The following is a 22,131-nucleotide window of genomic DNA, read 5'->3' as shown; positions in this document are numbered from 1 at the left end:
AAATTTAGTTATACTTCATAAAAGTGTAACATCGGAGTTCCTAAATGGATAAATAATGAACACAATTTTATGAGTTTAAATTTTACTAAAATAATTATTATTTAACTTTGATAATGGAAAATAGGTTTTTGAAAAAATTTTAAAACTATTATAATATTTATTTATATTTAATATTCGTGTAACTTATAAAACTCACTGCCAACTGTTAATAATAATATTTATTTAATACTTTTTTTAAAATTTTTACCTTTATAGCTTTCTTATACGAGTAGACACCTATAACTTGTTAATTTTAGTTAGTATTTAAGTAGATTAAAGACGTATAATGTGTAAACATCATACAATTTCTAAGTAGGTATGTAATTAAATATTAATAAATGATTAATATATAACTATCATAATACTACAAATAAATGGCAATATATTATATAGTACCATATTATTATTAACATATTTATCAAACAATAAATCATGAAATATACAATATGTATAGGCAGTGTTATTATATTTTTATGTTTAATTAATGTACATTTGTTATAAAAAATACTATTTATACAAACATTTTATTACAAATAAAATAATATGAGTTCCAAGTTGAGACAAAGAATTTGCTAATTTGATTTTTTGTTTTCAATTTATAAGGAGAGGAAGCTAGAAAAAATTTTAAAAAAACATAGTATTTTTTGAGTGTAAAAAATGTAAAATGTAAAATCTTACAAATTTGAATTGAAATGTACCAAACCCCTTCTTTCAGTTAGTTATTTATATTATAGAATATTTTATTTACGTTTACATGTTACAACAATGATTATAATAGTTTAACAATTTAAAACCTATCTTGAAATTTAAATTATATTATTATACAAATGTACGGTTTAACAAACGGTTGTTCTTAGTTGGTTAAATTTTTTTTCGACCATGTCTTGTTTTTTACTCGTTGAAAATGTGCCAATAGAAAAATTTCGTCTACTTTTGTCAGCAGAATCGTAACTGCAACTCAACTAATTGAATGATTTGGCGACGAAAGTAATTTTTTTTTATTCAATGACTCATTTGGCTCATGCTAGATCGATTTTATCTTTGCTGCCATTTGTTATTAAAGGGTGTAAGTGTGTAACATGCATTGAGCTTACTTTTTATTTATTTAAACATTTATATCCATTGTTATACAATAAGGTAAGTTTAATTTTATTTTACTTCCACATTCCACACTATAACTGTCGTAGGAACAACTGCAGTTGTATAAAAACATTAAAAACTGCAAAGCATGTTTTATTTTGGAGTGTGTACATTTAACATAAAATTACCGAATCACGCTTAGCCAAAATACTACATTGTTAAAATTAGCAAATAATAACAGAAGTAAAAAAATTTAAAAAAAATAAATACTTTGATGTTCTTGTATTTATATTCAATGTCCTCGATTGAATTAATCATATTTTGCATAGGTTAATTAAAAACGATAACATTGATTATATGGGACAAAATAATTGTAAATAGTCACAATAATAAAACATACGAAAAAATATAAACAGGTAGATAAACCAGTTCAAACGATTACGCAAGGTCGATCAAACCGAGTTTATTGTATTGAAGGACGCCTTACGTCACTATAAACATTATATTAACCAAAGTATCAGGTGAAGTACCTATAATATGTCTATCAATGAATTATCTCATAACTGTTTACTGCACAGAACCCATCACATTGTTTCAATTTCCAATATTATTAATCAACAATGCGTATGAAATGTCGGTACGGGATATTTCGCAGGTATAACCTGCAATATCAATAAAATAGAAAAATCACATGTGTGGTATGAAATAATAAATATTATATAGTATTATAGTATTAAAACTTTTTCGTTGTACCCATATATGCTGTTACATGGGATTAAAAAAGAGCGATGGGGGATTTTATAAATCATAATCCATCAAAAGTACAATTTTGACAAATCGGACATATTCCAATTAAACCTACTACTTTGAGCTTCACTGCAGTACGCCAGTATACGAGTACTAGGTATGCTCTTTTTTGAAAATTAATTATTATACGCGGGGAAGGGCATTAATTACTAATTTTGGACTACGTGATTCAGTTTGTCGAAAGAGATATACCAACATGTGTTTATTTATTTAATGATAACATTATTTCATATACGATGAACGCAATATTAAAACGGATCAATGGAAATTATTTCATTTCAAGAGTACCTACCTTTATATGAAGTTATTACACATTTGGGTTAAAAATAGTATTAATTTCAAAATATTTGATACGGTTCAGCCTACAGTCTTATCAATACAATTGTTACATACCAATATATTATAATAGGTATATTATATTATAGAAATAATAAAAAGTGATGAGGTCAAAAAAATAAATATTAAATATATGTGGTAAAAAAGGAGATATTATGTGGTTTTTTTATAAATCAAAATAAATACAAAGTTTTTCTGGATATAATAAAAGAGTTTATGAGAGTTTTTAATACTAATCAAAAAAAGTGTTACCGCCAAAGAAAGAGGGAGTAAAAAAAAAATGAAAATTGCTCATGTTCAATTGTTTTTCTTTCCCTTTTTGCGCACAAGTGTGAGCCGAGGTTTGAGTATCACTCCAACGTAATTTGGCGACAGCAATTCCCGAGTGTCCTCCAATACTACAATACAGAATACTATGTCATTGTGTTCAACTACCCCTGCCAGTTATTTTGATCGTAAAATTATGCTAATCACCGTGCGAGAAATCATACCCTTTATATGGTCAAGATATACAAATATTTCCTTTTTTGTTTTATTATTATTATTTACAGAGTTATCAATAATTAAAAACAATAATTAATAATTATTATTTTGTTAAAGTGTTAGTACTTTACATGAAGAAAAAAATAGAATAAATAGGACTGTTCTTTTTAATACTGTTTGACTGCAGCGGAATTGCTGCATTTATTAAATGCTTCAAAAAGAACGATTTTAAAACTCCACTGAAGTTTGAATCTATGATACGTCTAAACAAAAAATTTAGGGACAACTGACGACGTGTTACTATAACGACCTCGACAACAGTGGTATTCAAATATTATTATATTTTATAATTTCTGATTCGAATAATTTTCTCTAAATACATAGTCTAATTTATAAATGTTGAAATTAGAATTTTGATTTTAACATGGATGAATCTAACTCAAGGGTACAAACCAATAATTCAGTAATATTTACTACAGATGACGATAATCAGGAAATAGCAGAATATGGAAACGGCTTGTTTATAAAGTTGAGAGATCGTGGTATTAGTGCTACTGCTAATTTAATTGGTAAAAAGTTTTCTAAAATGTGACTGATAGATAGTATCTAAAATATTTGTCATATAATATTGACGATTGCTTTTCCGTGGATTTGGTTTTGAATAATAAATTCCAAATTTTGTTCATAAAATATTACTTGTATTATATTTATTTTTAGATACAATTTCACATTAAACCGTTAAAGTTTAATTATAGCTCAATATCTAGCTAATCAAGCTCTACCTACTAGTTTATTTTTAATCAACAGATTCATCTGAAGCTATCGACCAGATTACTGACGAAGAAAACAGTATCGCAGTACCAAGAAGTATAGATCTGAGCTTTAATGATATTATGGACTGTGCTTGTCTTCAAAAACTATTGAAAGAGTCAGAAATAAATGCACCAAAAAACACATATATTCAAGTTATTCATTTTCTTTCATACATAAAAAAAGTGTTAAACACTACATTTATTAATAGGAATTAAATCTAAGTAACAACAGCATAAAAGGTGAATGTGTCAAAAACATAATTTCTTTTTTAAACACTAACGATAGACTACAAAACTTAAATTTGTCTGGAAATTGTTTGAATAAAGAATCTGGTTCGATAAATAATATACCTAATTATGATTATTAATTGTAATATAAGTATTTTCGTTTTCTATTAAAGCCTTGTCAGCTCTTACGAGAGCTATAGGAGATTCAAACGAAACCTTACAAGTGTTGAGTTTGGATTGGAATGGGATCTCTGGTGAAGTTTGTGCAAACATGTTTAAAAACCTCATGATTAGATCGAAGAGCTTAAAAACATTGGATCTTAGTTGGAACAAGTGAATATAACACAGTTATAACGATCACTTTGATTTATATTTCATTAATTTAAAAATTAGATAAAAAGTGGCAATTAAAATTGTTGTATAATAGTTTCAGTGATATTGGTAAAATATTAGGCCAAGGAATAAATCATACAACCAGATTAGAGCATTTGGATCTCAGCAACAATCCGCTTACAAATGAAGATATTGTTGATATATTGAGTGGTATAGTGAATCCTACTTCATTAAGGAGTTTGGGGTTAACTCATGTATTTGTTGATGAACAAGTTGAAAAAGTAATCAAGTCAAAATAAATGCATGCCTTTTGTAATAAGTTTTATAAATTATAATAGGCAATATCAAAAGTTCAAGCACGAGTACCAAATTTTAGTGTTAAAGTGGCCATTTATACGGGCTTGAAATCTGATCCTGACATCGATAAGAAAACATTGTATTTAAATAGAATTCACTTTTTGGGGGTTACTAAGCCAAAAAAAAAAAGCCAAAAATTTGATATTGGGTAAGTTTTTTTATGTCATTCACTAAAAGTATAAACATTTGTTTGTATATCAAATCATCTACCATTTTGTAACGTTTATTCAACTTAATAATTAGTACGATTCCGTAGTATACATTGTTAGTTGTAACTTTTATAAAATGTTTTAATACATGATAATACTATTGTATTCTCAATGATAATAACCTTTACATTATAATTTATATATATTTCCCTAGTAAACGTTTAATAATAAGTATTGCACTTACATACTATTATGTATGAACTTCAGAATGTAAAGAGTAGAATTAAATTAACTAGTGACTATCTAGTCAAGTTCCTTTAATTTATTAAACTTTATTATAGTCACGTGTTGCTACAAATGAAAATTGATGGAAATTTAGAACCTATGAAATTAAGCTTGTTTATTTCAACGTTTGAAAATTTAAAAGTTAAAGGAATAATTATGGAACTACTCGTGGATTTGGCTAATCAATTTAAAAATGCAGATACAAATATTAATGTAGCACTAATGTTGGACAAGTACTTAGATCTATACCCAAACACTACATTATAGACTAATCATTATTACTGACATGAATCATTTAAAAACAAGAATGACAACAATTATGAAAATTATATGAAAAATAAATAATAAATTTACATAATAATTGTATATTATAGTAAAATAAATATGGAAATATTTAGTTTTTTATGTTTCAGATGTATATTTTTCTAATATTAAATCATGGTTTTAAAATTTTAGTTAATATTAAATTTAAAATTATAAATGTAACTAGTTTCATACCTTTAATCTGCCAAAACAATCTTGGATATTTTTATTAAAATTATTCAAAAATTTACGGAGTTCCCGTATTATGCATAAATGTTAAACTATTTACTATTTAGTGACTGTAGCCTAACCATATGTAGTTAGAAAATATCGCTTTGAATAAATAATATCTAATTTATTTACTCGAATATAATAAATGAAAACATAAGTATTGTAAGTATTATGTGTTCAACTAAAAGTCCATTAAATAATAAAATTAATAAAAATGTATAAATAGATACATTTTTACTCGCTTTTATAGGTACCTACCTATAATATTGATATTATATACAAATATTTAAAGCAATTATGCATTGATAGTAAGCTATTTATAATTAAAGGTTACCATTATCGGATTATCCCTGCAATAAGTCTTTGCTAATTTAGTCATTATTAATATTATTACGATTCTGTATTTCTAACAGGAAGAAACTGTCGGTTATAACGATTTTTAGGTTATCACGAGATTTGATAAGACCATTGACGTAATGGTATTAAAAGACATTTGCATCAGATACAATACGCAAAAATATGAATGTTTTATTATTTATTCCATTGAGTGTGACGTATGTATCTGCACAATAATATATTATTATGTATATTGTATTCCAATATATTTATCAAAATGAAATAGGCTTATGTATACATTGTGAATTAGTTGGAATAATATAACATACCTACTTAAAAAAAAAATCATTCATACAAAATGATATAGAAATAATAATAATATAACGATATTTATGATAAAACTAACTCTAAATGTAAAGATCAAAGCCAAAGCGTTAGTGCCACTTTCTTGATCAATGTTCATAAAATTAAAATACCACACAATAATAATAAATAGGTATATATTATTTGTAAATATAATCAAATAAACATGGACCACTTGAGGAGAAATACATTTGATTACTAAAAATCAATCAAAATTAAAATAAATTGAATAAAACATTTTACGAGCGGTAATCTTTTACAATGACGGTGGCGGTAAGACGTTTAACACCATGAAATTGGTTAAGCTACATAGTAGTGTAACTTTTGACAGAGTGTAGAAAAATCCTCGCCTTCATAGAAGGGACTAGACAGTATAATTTAATTAAAACCATGTCTTCCGACCATTAATCGTACGCAAGCTGTGGCGTTGGAGGCGGCTTCTTGGAAAATAAAAATATTTTGGCGGGATAAAAATTGGACAAACGAAGAGGGGTGGACGATGAATCATTTCTCGGAGAAACTTGCGAGAAACGGCAGCGACGACGAATAACTGTTCGAAATATCAGAACGAATTAATCATCCCTCGAGACGCAATTTCATCCCCTGCAAGACCGTATTTTATAAACGTAAGTCCTATGATAACATGTATACCGACAATAAACAGAGGAAAAATATTGTGAGGGGGACGTTAAGCATAATTTTCGTCCTAGGCACATCGGAGTGGAACATATAATTTAGCCACCAAACATTACGCGTCCGAGAAATTTCATTAAATTTTGATTTGGATCTTATAAAGGTATTGTACTTCATTATGTATTGTAATATTTAGTATAACGAGAAATCAAATGCAGTCAACAATTTATATACATAACTATTAACTATCACCTATTTTAAAATGTACCTATATTCTAAACGAAGCTAAAAATCAAATTGATTTAGCGGTGTGTTAGTATGTGGGTGTACTCATGATATAATTAACTCTTTTGGAAATCTATGTAACATGATCCTTTTATCAGGGGGCTTAGATCCCTTAAAAGTTACTACTGCACATTTAGGCATATTAGGACGTTGATGGATTTATAAGTCCAATCAATAAAACAAAACAACTTAATAATGGTAATAATCAAGATATATTTTATCAGAAAACAACTGAGTACAAGTTTATAGCTAAAATAACATTTTTTTAAACAAAAATTAAATAAAATAGAATGTTTATTAAAAAAACATGGAGTGTACAATAATACTAATGTATTATATTATACAGGGTGATTCTTATTATTTCACAAATAATTGCAGATTATTTTTCGGATGACCTCGATACATAAAAATCTAATTTTGAACAAGTAGCTTATTAATTATACTTAGTAGTAGTTGTAATAAATAATTACTCTATGGAGTTTTACTTTTACACTTTGTGTAATACAATTGTTATGAGATAAAAAATTCTCTCTGTATACACATATACAATATGCATATATATCATTATTTTTACTATAGACAAACATTGGAAAATTTATTCTTAGATCCAAAAACAGTCTTATTTTAATAAATTATAATATTGCCGCCTTTTTTTGGATTTTAAAATATATGATTTGAACTGGACCAAGTGGCGTCAATATTTCATGGAATAGTTGATAAAATATCGCTTATTCCATTAACACTCAGTAGTATCTCATTTGCATTAAAGTTGCTGTCATACCATGTTAATTATATCATGGGTGTACTCCTAGAAGTACAATAATAGTGTGGTCGGCCGATGGTTCAAAAATACAATTTTTACTACGGTTATTTTCCTAATAGTTTTCGAGTAAAATGTAAAAAGTTACTTCGTCCTATTTTGATATAGGTATAATTGTATTATTCATTCATTGATTTATTATATAATATTATATTATTATCTACCTGGTAATTTTACGAGAACTTCTTTATTTTTAACATATTTATCTATAGGTAGGTACTACAAACTAGGAAATGCAGTAACGGGTCAAACCACGCATTAAACTTAAAAAAATAAGTTAAAAATAACCAAATATTCAAAGTCGATGTTTGTTATGTTTATAACTATTACGTTTCGGAAAATAAATTTATCGCGATATTTTTAGTAAGGTTATTTGTTAAACAAATTATGTTGATATACTAAAGTAATAAAATAATATTTAACATTGAAAATATTTTTATGTTTAAAATAAAACAATGATGGAAAATATAATTATTTGGGTGAAAAGTGGGTACCTAATTTACTGAACACTATAAAATGGACATATTTTTACCTAATAAGTAATAACCTACTATTATTTTAGATATTTTTTTAGAACCCCTGAACCTAAATCCTTCAAATTGTAATTATTACGCCTCACCACACCTCATCACCTACATCGTACATTCTCTAGATCATATCAAGATCACTAGTTAAGCATCGAATAATATTAAATTTTAAAATAAAATTACTTATACAGAAAGTACAACATTTAAATATATTGTTAATTAGTAAGTGTAATGTTTTGCAAATCTTGTCGCGGTAACGTGATCAACTGACTACTGAAGCTTTCGTCAGCTTCCACGGTAACACGCCGGATAACGGGTTCTGGCCATGATGTAATAATAATAATAATAATAATAATAATATTAATAATAAAAAAAATAAAAAATATCAGAAAACGGACTTAGTGATCAATAGGCTCACTTAAAGACTCACTTTGGCGGAAACCCGAAACTCACACCTAATAATCCATATAACTAATATTATGAAAACGACACGAACAACAAAATATATCACGCCGATGGCATACACACATCAGCTGTTAAGTAATCGTTATTCAATTATACCTACCATTCATTTGTGTATGATGATAATATTTAATTATCATAATTATTTTTTTCTGTCGGACACAATTTTCATAAACGACATGCGTATACTCTGGGGGCAAAATTATTTGTAAGCGCCCAAAATATTGCTTTAATGATAGTAATCTGTCTAATTGACTATTTACACGTGCGTGTAAATAACGATTTTTCTGTCACGTTTCATATAATTATTGTTACGGCCCATCGATCACTAAATTTAAAGCCACAAAGTTCTGCAGATATGATAGCTGCAGCTGATTTAATACTTTATGTCGGCTACTATATTTTAAGTTAGCCCCACCGTTTCAGTCTGCGATATTATTACTACATATATTATAATGTAACCGGAAAAAAGTATTAATTAATTAATTACTTATTTTCCTTTAAATCTATTTTCATAGCTGATTGATAACGAGATGCAATAATATGATTGTATAAAGCCGTTCGTTTGAAAAGATTTTTATATGTTCGCGACATATTTTTTTTAGACTCGAGTACTTGTGTTATTTTATGTTGAATGTTCAGTGTACATTTTTTATGCCAATATAACGTGTTTGTTTTGTTTGTCTCGGTTTGCACCTATATATGTTTCAAGTTTGAAACAAAGAGTTTTGGATAGTAATTTTGCTACCTATCCGACTTGATACAATGATAACCAATATATAGTTGATTGGCAGGTAGGTACATATATATATGATATAAAATCTATCTATGTAATAATACCTGTGCAAGGATTATAACATAGGTGAAGGAAATATTTTGAATGTTAAATTATATTAATATAATATTAACAAATAAAATAGGTACCTATATTTACATAATTTTTAAACTAGTAAGATTAAAATAACTCTTATTATATCTACATGTAAATATATCTAATGTCCATACAGAATAAAATGCATACTCCCTACTATATGAACGATTTGAAATGTTCAAATTTTGCAATAATAATAAGTAAACACTAAACAACTATAAAACCAACAGTTGAGATGTGCAAGTAGTATAATATTATTATTAACTATAGATAATGCAGTGGTAAACATTAAAGAAATGCATTTGATGATTTTCGACATTAATATGTCTGCATTTTTATTGGCTACCTACCTAATGTTTCAGTTCATAATAATTAGTAAATACAGTTACAACAAATGGATATAATGTTTTATTATATATAATTTAAAATTGCAATGTTACATCGAAGGATAACAACTTTGGAAATTCCAACGAATCCGAAGTTTTAGCTTCCGTGATTTTATATTAAGTGAGACAAAAAAATAAATTAAGGAATTTTTAACATTGTTATAATTTTATATATTTGACTGAAAACATTATATTTAGTGTATTATACTAGTGTGGCTTGCTACCAATATGTTTATACATTTGATACAGAATGCATACAGAGTGCATACAGAATGCATTTATTAATAATGTTATTTATATTTTCATTGGTACCTAATATAATATATTACTAGGTTGTAGTGAAAATTATTTTTTTAAATGAATATAAATTATAATAACTAATTATATTTAGGTACAGAGTTATTATATTAATCATTGTATACTAATAAGTTAGTGTAACTTAAATATCTAACTTAAACTAATTTAAGTTAGTGTTTATAATAATATAATAATTTTTAACTATAGTTTATTTACCTTATTGAACTTATAATTATATTTAATTTAAATATATATACACATTAATGGGAAATTAACAACGATCATAGTTGGACACTATTATATCGCTTCCAATAGAAAATAGAAATAGAAATCGCAATACTAAGCACTGAGTCTTTAAAGACGTTTTTATAATACTATTTTTTAAAATAATGATTTCAAAATTAAACTAAGTATTTTTATTTTTAAACTGTTTAAAAAGTATTAATAATAAAAACAAAAATGTAATATAGAATTTGGCAATGATCATTTGAAATATTATTTATGACCATGAATAATAATAGGTAATTATAATGTTATAATAATGTAAACTATGATTATAATTTTTTGACTTAATTATAATATACTAATTCCAACACCGAATAGTATTAGAATTTTTAATGATATCCAACACCCATTCATGTTGTGCTAGAAACAATCAATAGGAAGTTCTATTTTAATATTTTAAGTTTTCTGTTATGACACGTATGACAAATATTTTTAGTGACCTGCGTTTTTTTGGCACTCGTAAGAGATGCGTAATTCCTTATCAGATTTAGTGATAATATAGTTACAAACAACACAAAAACAGACAGATAAACAATATGGGGCCATAATACATAAGAAATAACAGGCAATTACAAAAAAAAAAACAACTAAAAAGTCAGATTAATTTCTATGCCCATTAAGAAAGGAATCCATTTTTAAAGGATTCCGTCGAGATTATTCTGTAATTTGAATGAATACGTTTATACGTAAAAAGCGTTTATTAGCCAATAGTAATGCAATTAACATATGGATAAATAAGTATCAAAACTATAAGTAAAACGACAAACCGATTATATATTAATTAAGGTTCACATGTGGAAACTGTAAGCGATATTTGTATGCAATATTATTATTATGAGTTATTTTATCAAATATTAACAATATAATTATCAAGGTAAATTGAAAAATAAAATACATTTTTGATTCAAAATCAATTCACTGCAGTATACGATGGTTAGTATAGTTAATAGTTAATATAACCAATAGTTAATATACATTGCTCAGCCACCACAAAAATGTATAGATAATTTAAAAAAAAGTTAATTTATTAATATTACATTTGACATTTTAAGATACCTAATAATATTAAAGATAACTGTAGTTATATAATACAAAGTATGCTGAACTGTTTACACGATTAATATTATGTACTTATATTAATATAAAATGATTAAAATTGACAAATGTCATCATAATATCATGTTAAACTTAATATTTAAAACAAGAAACATAGATGTTCCATCGATGCCACCATTAGTTGATAATATGTTAAATAGACAAGATTTTTATTTCACCCGAGTCGTAAGTTAAAACGAGACGGCGACTATCAATTATAGTGCGCTGCTAGTCAACTGCCAATTGTACCGGCGATATGTGATTTACACGAAAACAAAAAATCGGAGTTAATGGATTTCATACTAACCATTTTAAACACGTGTCCATATAAAATGTTTTTAAAAAATTTAAAAGAAAACCAGCAGACTCAAAAATATAAAATCCACCAAATAAGTAATCGGATTTTCCGCGCGTGAACAAGGAAAAGTTCAACGTACATTGCGAAAGTTTTAACCGCATTAAAATGTAATTCACCAAAAGCTGCGCGTAGTCAACGGTGGCGGCAATCTTTTCCCGAGGGCAGGAAGCAAACGACATTCGACGACACCTTCACCGATTTAATCAAAGGTTTTTCCTTCAGAATTCGATTTTATCTCGGTTGATTGTTTGGAAAAAAAGCCTTACGGAAAATACCAAAATTGCCAAAAAGTCATTAAAGATTCTACTTTATATTTAAATATATATTATAGGCATTAGAAATATTTTGTTCTTAATCATATAATATATACAATCTAGGTACGTTTTTTTTCAAATATTGTGTTGAAATTTGCGTTGTGTTTGAATCAAAATCGTACTTTTTATAAATATTATTCACATACTATATAGGTAGTTATTATAGGTCCTTAGTCATGTTGTTGACGATGAATAAAAATGATAAGCTTGAATGGACTATAATAAGCTATTTAATACGCACATAGTAAATTTTAATACATATTTCTTATCTATATAATATTATTTTATATAATACCAGCCTATGACATAACATTATATTACTAACTTACGTAGTAAATTAATCAAAATTATATTTTTATACTTTATATTATAAATCAGTCCAGTTGCATCTGTTAACACGTATACTATGTGTGTTTTATTCCATCCATATACTAGTTTTTAATAAAATTGTGTAAATGTTTCTATTCCAAGAGATCATTACGAAAATATAACCAAACATGAGTTATTTATCGAATTATAAGAGGTATATGTAAATTAATAGGTAGACGAGTGATTACATCTGTTTAATATAATATAGTATTTACATACTACTCACCTGCACGGGGTTTTTTTTTCATTAGTGACTCGTTAATATTTTTGTGGTTGTAATAAGAACTTATTCTAAATTAGTATTAATAATTTTTTCTTTTAAGCTAAAGCACACTTAGCTGCTTATATTGTTGCGGATGACGACAAGCTACTTATGAACTTCGTTAGTGAACGGTATTATTATGTATATCACATACACTTTTTAATATTTTTTAACTAAAAACCCTCGTAAAAACCAGATAGTGTAGCACATATTAAGGGGAAAATATTATCTTAAATTATTTTCTTGAATGACCTGGGGAGTTTTCAAACTTAGATTAGGAAGGTATAATTTTTAAACACAATCCATAAAAACGGTTACTTAACCATACTAAGGATAATTAATTTAAAATTATTTTTTATGGATTCCTAAGGATTTTTTTTTAGTATCCATACATGTATTTAATTGGAGTAATAGTAGATCATCATAGTAATTCCATATTTCATAATTTTTTTTCAATCGTCTTCGATTAGTAAAATGTGGAGATCATCATTCATCAACGTAAACGGCTTGAAACCAAGTGATTTCCCAACTAAATATGTTTGGTGTTGATCGAAGTGTTGATAGAGCTCGAGCCGTAAATTATAAAGGTTGTGAATTGTATTAAATGCTCACATTAAAATTTAAAAATAAATCCAAGGCCAATAGCAAGATCCAACAATTTTTTTCGTAGGACGTCATGTCAACACCCCGAAAACTGTTTACCATCATACGCCATACATGACAAAAATATGTTCACAACAAGTACCTATACGGGATTTAACTTCAACTTATATAACCTACCCTACTTAATTTCTTGATTTTCTCAGTTCAAAATTTTAAAATTACTTTATTGTATCATAATTTCCTAGGTTTTTAAATTTTTTTTTAAAATAATAATTCTTTAGTGTTCCTATCTTTTCCATGATCAGTTCCCAGTTCTTCCTATCTATATAGTTCTTTATATATTGATAAAAAAGACAATCAACTTTCCAAAACTTATCAATTACAATGAATTAATTACCTAGGTAACCTAGCTATACCTAATAATTTATAATATTTTTTTTAAATGGAAATTATTTTTAATTTATATATTTATAGGCATTAATAATATTATTGATTAACACTATAGTAATATTGAATTGCTGATCAGAAATGTCATTAATAATATCTACAATAAAATAAAATACTATTCAATTAACAACTCGACTCAAAGTAAACCAGAAAAACGGTTTAAATTTTTTTTTAACGCATCATTAAATTAATGGTTTCGGTGACTTCATAAGTATAACAGACAAAAATAAATAACGTCAACAACTTTTATTTTCAATATTATAAAACATTATACCATCGTCAAGATTGAAATTTCGTATGATATAGACATACGGTTTATTCACAGGTGCATTTAAACGTAAATATTATTCGCACTCCCACCGGGGCACACGTTCAAATATTATGAACGTCAAAACACCTAGGTTGGTAACGTTTGTTCGTTGGGTATAATATTATAATAATGTGTCAAAATAAAATATTTAGTTTATTAAAAAATGTCATAAATATCACAACAAGTACTAAAATACTTAGTAAAATATATGGTAGGTAGGTATCATATTTAATGTTCACATGTATAATATGCATTTTAAATAGAGCAATCGTTTTTATTGTTCATTAAAATTTGAATTAAAACATAATTACTAACGACCATTCAATAAAATACCAGTTTGATGATCAAATTTCGACGGTTAACATATTTTTTTTTTATTAATAGTCATAAATAATCCTAAATCAAAAACTGCGTCAACGAATCACTTACAGCTATAATATATATATATAAATATTTTGTACATTTCAAAATATGAAAATAAAAATCGAGCAAATTTGAAAGTTATAGTTATTATTTAGGAATATTTTAGGAGTATTGTCATGGAATAAAAACAATTATTTTGAATCCTTGTGAACATTCTCGGTTTTTAATAGAATTGAATACTAAAATCTACTAACTGCGTTTAATACGTGAAAATGCGGACAAATTGAATAATTTTATAAATTATTAAGACTCTGCGCGTATACGTTTGGAAAATTCAAAAATATTTATCCAACTGTGTACCTTTTCCGATATCCAGATGCATGGCTTATATGCGCTTGTATATAATAATAGACTTAGATGTAAAAAGGAAAATTTAAAATTTATTGTATAAACGGAATTTGCATATTATATAAACGGAACAGTGCGTACCGGAACACAAGGAGAAGTGTGTTTATAGGATGCCAGAAATGCGAGCAGCGTTTATTTCGTTGTATTCTCCACCCCCCAACCACCACCACCAGGAAAAATAAATGTCACGAAAAACACTAAAGCTTCTGAAATAGAAATTTCTACTGGGTGGACAATAGACGGAAGGTTGAAAAAAGAAACTGTGCATTAATTATTGATGTATTCCCCAAACGGTTTTTACCTCACCGCATCGATATTGCAGGCCAAAGTATATGAGGTTGAGGAAGCTGTCGGGTTAAGACGGTGATTGATGAAGTACTTACCGATGATCTGTGCCTGTGCAGGGTGCGTGTATATTATATAGGTATATATTACGATATAAGAAAAGAACAAAATAAATAGGTGTTCGCATATACCTGGGTCACGGTTAATGGTAAATGTGTCAAAACTCCCCGATTCCTCGGTATGTCACCCCCTTTAGTCGACCTTGTGACAAAAACATTTCGACCATTCTATACAGTTTCATATACAACAGATAAATGTATTTTATAATACTTCTAAAGATACGACACTCGATATAACTAGGCACACTTTTCAAACAATATCCAATAGGTATTGGGAAATTTACCACACAGAGAGGGTCTTATTATCATAATATATACCTATTATAATAATACAAAAATTATATTTGATGAATCGACGTGTAATAATCGTGTTAAGTCAATATAAATTCCATAATAGTCAAGTGAGTGTGGACGCCAAGTCCCCTGTCATATATGCTAAACGCATACTGTATACCTATTCGTTATTGGTATAGTTGGGGCTTGGTGAATAATTAGCTCAGTATATAAATTATCATTCGACGAAAATCATATCCTTTTGAACAGACCGACAAAAATAATGATCAATATATTTGCTAAGTGGGCATATTATACATAAGTAGTATATGATTATTAAATCATCGACCGATATGACGATATAGTACCAGAACTCTCATAGATATTTTTTCACGAATAATCTATAGAACTATTCGAAAGCATACAATATGATACTCAAATGACAGTAAATTTATCAATTTAACTCCAAGAAACAGTGGGAAACAGTAGGGATAATATTATGTATTTAATTTTTTATTTGAGAACATTTTGATCAACTTATTTTTTTATGATAACCTATTTAAACTGATTGTAGTTCTACTGAAAGTGGTTTTAAATAATCAATTGTTTATAAGGTACAAATGTTATACAATTATTGTTGTAATTTTTTCCATCGCATAATATCTATTTGTTAAATATAATTTTCCGAAATGTACTCGCAAATGTATATGTACTTATATAATTACTAGAATTATGAATTACAGACTACTGAGCACCTAATAAGTACAATGAGTAATATACGAGATTATAATTAAATTAAAGCTAAAAAGGCATGATAAAATCGTAGTTGGTCTCTAAGCACTATAAAATCCAAGTACCTAATGCAGTTGTTTATTTAATAGAGAACAGACTGAATTTATAATGTGGCATCTGAAGGTTTAAACATAATATTAAAAATAAATATTGAAAAAAAACTATAGCCAAATAAGAGGCCTATTATAGTACCTATAGACGGGCTGTTGTGACAACACCAGCAATGTGGCACTGGGCCGCGGATGCTGGTCGAGAGTCTATAAGCCAGGGGTCAGCAGATTTTAATTAGTATCAACATAGAGATTTCTATATGATTTTATGAACGACTTTATTTCTTCTATCGTTTTCGGTTTATGTGCTTGTTAATATTTTATACCTGTAAGTGGGCCTCGAAGTTTTTTATACACATAATTCAATAAATTAGTGGTCCGCGCAGAACTAAAAAGGTTGGGAACCGCACGAGGCTATAACATTTATACTTATTTTAAAATTGTACTACCTAAAAAAAAATAATTTAAAATATTTGGCACTTTATTAGTCTGTTACAACTTGTTAAAAATTGTTTTACCTAGTTGGTGCCTACGTCTAACCTACTACTTCTACAAAAAAAGAAAAATAATTTATTCGGATACGGCAATTCAGAGAATTCTGTTCGGCCAACGTAATACATTTCAGCAGTGATTTTCATACTTCAACGCATTATTTTCATATTTCAATAATATGTAACGAGTGTGGTGTAAGTAATTTTTCGAGACGCGTTTCGGCATGCCCGCGCCAATTCATCACCCGCTGATTTGACTATCTGAGGTGGTAGCGGATAAATTTGAATTCCACGTATGTAGTCGAGAGGCGTTAATCTAACCTCTTCCCGTATATATAATAATATAATAATATATCGTATACGTATATAATACCTGAGGTGTGTATATACCTGTGGTGTATATAATATATTATGGGGAACCATCAATTTCACCCACGCCGCACACGCCAAATCCCGAGTTCCGCTGTTTTGCCCCATTAGACAGCCATCGGGTGTTTTGCCTAACCCACCGCCCCCGTAATCAGCAGTATTGCATACCATCTAACGTTCTCCGAGTTTTCTCGAAATGCGTACAGAAATATAGAATAATATGTAGGGTTATTTATTCACGGGTAAATAACATGGCAACTATAAGGAATAGACCGCGTCTTATCAAAACTGCACGCTTTTGGGTATACAGATTACGATGCCTACACAAGGAAACATTTTATTTTTATTTACTTTTACTATGCACTTTGAAGAAAATCATATAAAATATAATCACTATAACAATAATAATAATAATAATTGAGCACACGCGAAAACCGCGGGAAAACGACAAACGCACGTGTCGATAACTACTATTATGCGTATATCGTAAAACCTAACATGACCAGGTGTTTTTACGTTTGTATTCCCACCAACAATTTTTAAAAACATTAAAGCAGTATAACGTACCAACCACTAGGCATATATTGTAACTTGTAAGATGAAATAAAAACCTCTGGTGTACCAATGTGATATATAATTTTTTTTAATGATATTATATGTACCTGCAATGAATTTTAATATCGATGTACAAAAAAAAAAAATATGGTCAATGTCTCATTGACTAATAATTACCTATGTTTCCTGTTTGGTTGAAAGTACATTTTTGCCCGTATCTATTGACAACCGACAAGATTCTAATTACGGCCTACTAGCATTTAGTATATTATTATGTATATAAAATGATTTGTGTAAATTATGTTTGCGATATATTAATAATTTTGACTTTGTAGTTTCACTCTATAGAGAATACATAAGACGGTGGTCGGGGAGTTTTACACTTTGTGTGCCACCGTAAATAAGTCGTTTTTAGTTGGTACCTGGGTACCTATTCCTAAAAAATATCTATTGTAATTAGTGATTTTTACTACTTATTTATACTTCCTAACCTATACGCGGAAACTTTTTGAGCCTTCAACGGAGGAGAAAAAAAGCTATTTTTCAACTCAAATTATATTCGCTCGTCTAAAATATTACATCGAACGGATTTTTGATGACTTGACACCGCCGCGGAGAGTTGGGTCTGAGTCGAAATACCTATTCCCGTGATACGCGGCGGGCAATAAAAAGGCGACAGATGAAAAATTAACACATCGTCAAATCTATTTTTATTGGCACCTCATTAGAGAATTATAGTGTAGGTACACGATATATTATCATAATTGTTACGATATAAAATTAGACACTCACCTGTGGACTGGGCGAATGTGCCGCCAAAACATAGCAATAATATCGCGTAAACGACGGCTCCGGCGCCGGTCCTCATTTTTAAATAAATAATATGTATCAATATTGTAGTTATCTACTGTCGATGTTTTCTAAATGAATCGCGTACGCGACTTAAGTGGGTACTACGTATAATATTGTGCGTGGTCGCAAAAAAAAAAAAAACAACACTCCGGGCAATAATATTGTTCGGTACAGAGCGAGATTGCGCGATCCGAACGACGTATGAGTTATGGTATTGTGTTTGTGGCAAATTTATTTTGCGATCGAAACGAACAGCGATTAATCGGTAAAAAAATTGACAATTAATCTAACCGATTCTAAAAAATAAAATACCGAAAATACTGCGTCCGACGGCAAGAAATCAACTGTGGTCGTCAACTACTATAAACACGCGGAGAGAAAAATCGACAGAAAACGAATAAATATAACACGCAGGAGGGCAGCGCGAACGGAACGCCACGCGACGTATCAGCGAAACGATCGACTGACGACTGGGTGGCTGGACCCTACTAGCTCGCGAACGGATTGCCGGTGACGCGGCGGCGGCGTCGGCGGCAACCGTCGCCGCCGCCGCGTCGGCCGGGAGAGGGGTCCGACCCCCGCAGCCTACCTTACACGCGCGCCAATTATTCCGTACGCAGCTCGTGTATTACAACTGCCGTGTATTATACCTACACAGCGTTCGCTGACGTATGACCACGTATCTGGTGAACATAATTTGATATTATTACGGGCGAAACTAGACAATTTTATTGGGACGGGCCCAACAATCAATGACGGGCATGAAAAAAAATTCTTAAATAAAGTGTTTTATTTAAACTGTATCGAGTCGGCGTGTTAACGCCAGTCAGTTGTACTAGGTCCATGACAGGCCTTACGCCACAGACCTATAAACTAATGGACAATCCTAGGTGATCATATTATAACCATATAAATGAGAGTGAAAGAACATAAAGTATAGTGAAGGAGCCCGCACAAGGAACTGTATATATTTTACTACTTTGTTTCTTTTCTCACTCATTCGATATCATACCCCTGACTTCTCTCTCTCCGAGCGTTGTCCATTCGTTTATAGGTCTACACTCGTATCAGTGCCGCATTTAGACATTTGGCGCCCTCTAAGCTCCAGTGAAAAGAAATTGCTTCCCCCTAAGGGGCCTACCCACGGAAAATATGGGAGATAGATCCTCATTAACCTTTTAGATTTCGAGCACAGAAAAGAATATTTGTTTTACAATATGTGCTTTTTTTAAAAATATTGTTTAGTAATATTGCTTGATCCTCTCTCCGCAAAGATACATTTGAATTTATGTCACCTAAACCTTGCTTATAATAAATTCATCATATAAATTGTTTTTTTTTAAATATTTAAGTAGGTTGTAGGTATTTCACGAATAAATAAAATAAAATTATATAAAACTATGCAAATTAATATTAATTAAAAAAATGTCAAACAGCATAATACTAATATACTATATATATATATAATACTGTTATTAAAATAATTAAAATAATTAAATTTTAATAATTCACAAGTAAACATATTTCTGGCCACAACATTTTGGCGTCCCTAAAATACTGGCGCCCGGGGTAGTTGTACCCAGGGCCTCCCCTAAATGCGGCCCTGACTCGTATAGTTTCGCCCATGTCAATGAACGATTTTCGATAACGATATTAAATTATATTATTTTCTTTCACCGTTTAAAAAATATTTAAAACCATTTGAGATAGGCCTCTTAGGGCCGTATTCATAGTCGACGCTTAAGAATAAGCACCTACCTATTGCTAAAGCTAATTTTTATTATTGCAAAAAAAAAATGTGTGTTGGTAACTAAAAGCAATGTTTGAACTAGGTGGGTCTCAACCATCCTTAATTTAAGTAATATTTTTTTCTTTTCTCAGTTTAGTTTTCTTCTCTCAAAGACTCGTTTGTGAATTTCATCTGAGTCATAAGTATAGCTTATTCTTAAGCATCTACTATGAATATCGTCGATCAACGCACGGTCGTGTCCGTCGGTCGGTGAGCGAAATCGATTCGGCCAAGACGTACTATATAGGTAATATTTTATAATATTTTATTTGACGTTTATTGTACAGATGATAACACGACAATTATATATGACTATACGGCTATAATATAATATCTACATAATATTATTATTATTGTTGTAATATTCACGTCATTTCCAAGAGAGTGATGACGTTCGTTCACGTGATTATAAAAAAAAAAAATTCAAAAATTTCTCTTTTCTCCCTCGTTATAAACGTCACGTCGTTGTTGAGTATTCATTTTAATTCTGTATCCCAGACCCCCCCCCCCCCCCAACACCCACGAAATCGATAAAACTCTATTTAAACAGATTTAATTTTTAGTTTTAAACCTTGTATACATATAGGAAACAATAAATGGAACAAACGAACTGTAATAAGATGTATTTTGTACGTGTATTTTGTGTGATGCACAATAGATTGAAAAAATAAGTCAAGCTTACATATTTATACTGAATGAATTATTATCATTTATATTATAATATGTATAGATGGATTTGATAACGTTACAAAGGTAGCAAAAAAATAACATGTTTTCTTATTGTAAGTTAGGTACCGATCAAACAATTTTTATAGGAAAAATATAACTTAAATATTTAAAAAAATATCATAATATTATCCTCTCACAGTCTCACGATTCCCATGGTACCACGTTTAACCCTGGCCGAGACTAGCGAGCGAGACGAGTGTATAATTTCAGAAATGTATATTATTCCTATTTTTTCCGTAGGTATATCATTGTTATGTGCGTATTTGACATTTTCCTTCGGTACAAATCTTCGTCTGGGTACGTTACATAAATTTTATTACTAAGTTTATTGGTCAAAGCCAACAGTATATATTCTTAATATCATTTCTGTCCCCCGTAAAGAAAACACGCGCAATCCTAGTAAAGTGAATGTACCTACACGAATTCATATTTTACATCAGTTAAAAACACTGCTTGCTTTGTTTCTCAAAAGGTTTCTTGGAAATATAATATATTTAAATTGCCGCGTAACTTGTTTACGTTACTTAGAGATAGGTACTTACTATTAACTGTTCTAGTGGTATGATATTTTTTATGAACCGACTATATAC

At 29.0% G+C, this 22,131-nt stretch overlaps 2 protein-coding genes across 7 annotated transcripts in view; one reads left to right on the top strand and one right to left on the bottom strand.

Annotated features, from left to right (window-relative positions):
* The window catches only part of LOC100168886 (low-density lipoprotein receptor), an 87,252-nt gene extending 67,733 nt beyond the window's left edge, over positions 1-19,519 (bottom strand). For 2 of the 4 annotated variants that reach the window (XR_001680096.2, XM_029488539.1), the window contains exon 1: positions 18,964-19,519. Coding sequence is in view for 3 of the 4 variants with exons in the window: in XM_029488539.1 (XP_029344399.1) it covers positions 18,964-19,039 (76 nt within the window). In the remaining variant the exon portion in view is untranslated. The remainder of the gene's footprint in view (positions 1-18,963) is intronic. The other 2 variants (XM_001946668.5, XM_008188548.3) reach the window with 1 other exon arrangement.
* Positions 2,373-5,251, top strand: LOC100571395. Of its 3 annotated transcripts, none has more exons than XM_029488542.1 (5): positions 2,373-3,314; positions 3,553-4,118; positions 4,213-4,399; positions 4,457-4,623; positions 4,966-5,251. In XM_029488542.1, exons 2-5 carry the CDS (start codon positions 4,057-4,059, stop codon positions 5,174-5,176), a joined length of 627 nt encoding a protein of 208 aa, XP_029344402.1. In that variant the 5' UTR covers positions 2,373-3,314; positions 3,553-4,056; the 3' UTR covers positions 5,177-5,251. The 3 variants fall into 3 exon arrangements, with proteins under 3 accessions (XP_029344402.1, XP_029344401.1, XP_029344400.1); XM_029488541.1 differs by having other exon boundaries at positions 2,373-3,890; positions 3,959-4,118; XM_029488540.1 differs by having other exon boundaries at positions 2,373-4,118.
* Positions 19,520-22,131: the final 2,612 nt, after the last annotated feature.

This window comes from Acyrthosiphon pisum, chromosome A1 (assembly GCF_005508785.2).
Source record: "Acyrthosiphon pisum isolate AL4f chromosome A1, pea_aphid_22Mar2018_4r6ur, whole genome shotgun sequence".
Classification (NCBI taxonomy): Eukaryota; Metazoa; Arthropoda; class Insecta; order Hemiptera; family Aphididae; genus Acyrthosiphon; species Acyrthosiphon pisum.
Note: the sequence above shows the minus strand (reverse complement) of the source record. Positions and strands in the feature narration are given on the sequence as shown.

Excerpts from the sequence above, each read along its gene's own strand:
- LOC100571395 (XM_029488542.1), top strand. The coding sequence starts at position 4,057 with ATGTTTAAAAACCTCATGATTAGATCGAAGAGCTTAAAAACATTGGAT. Across the intron at positions 4,119-4,212 it reads TTGGATCTTAGTTGGAACAA|TTTCAGTGATATTGGTAAAA; the intron begins GTGAATATAACA and ends GTTGTATAATAG. Across the intron at positions 4,624-4,965 it reads AGCCAAAAATTTGATATTGG|TCACGTGTTGCTACAAATGA; the intron begins GTAAGTTTTTTT and ends ACTTTATTATAG.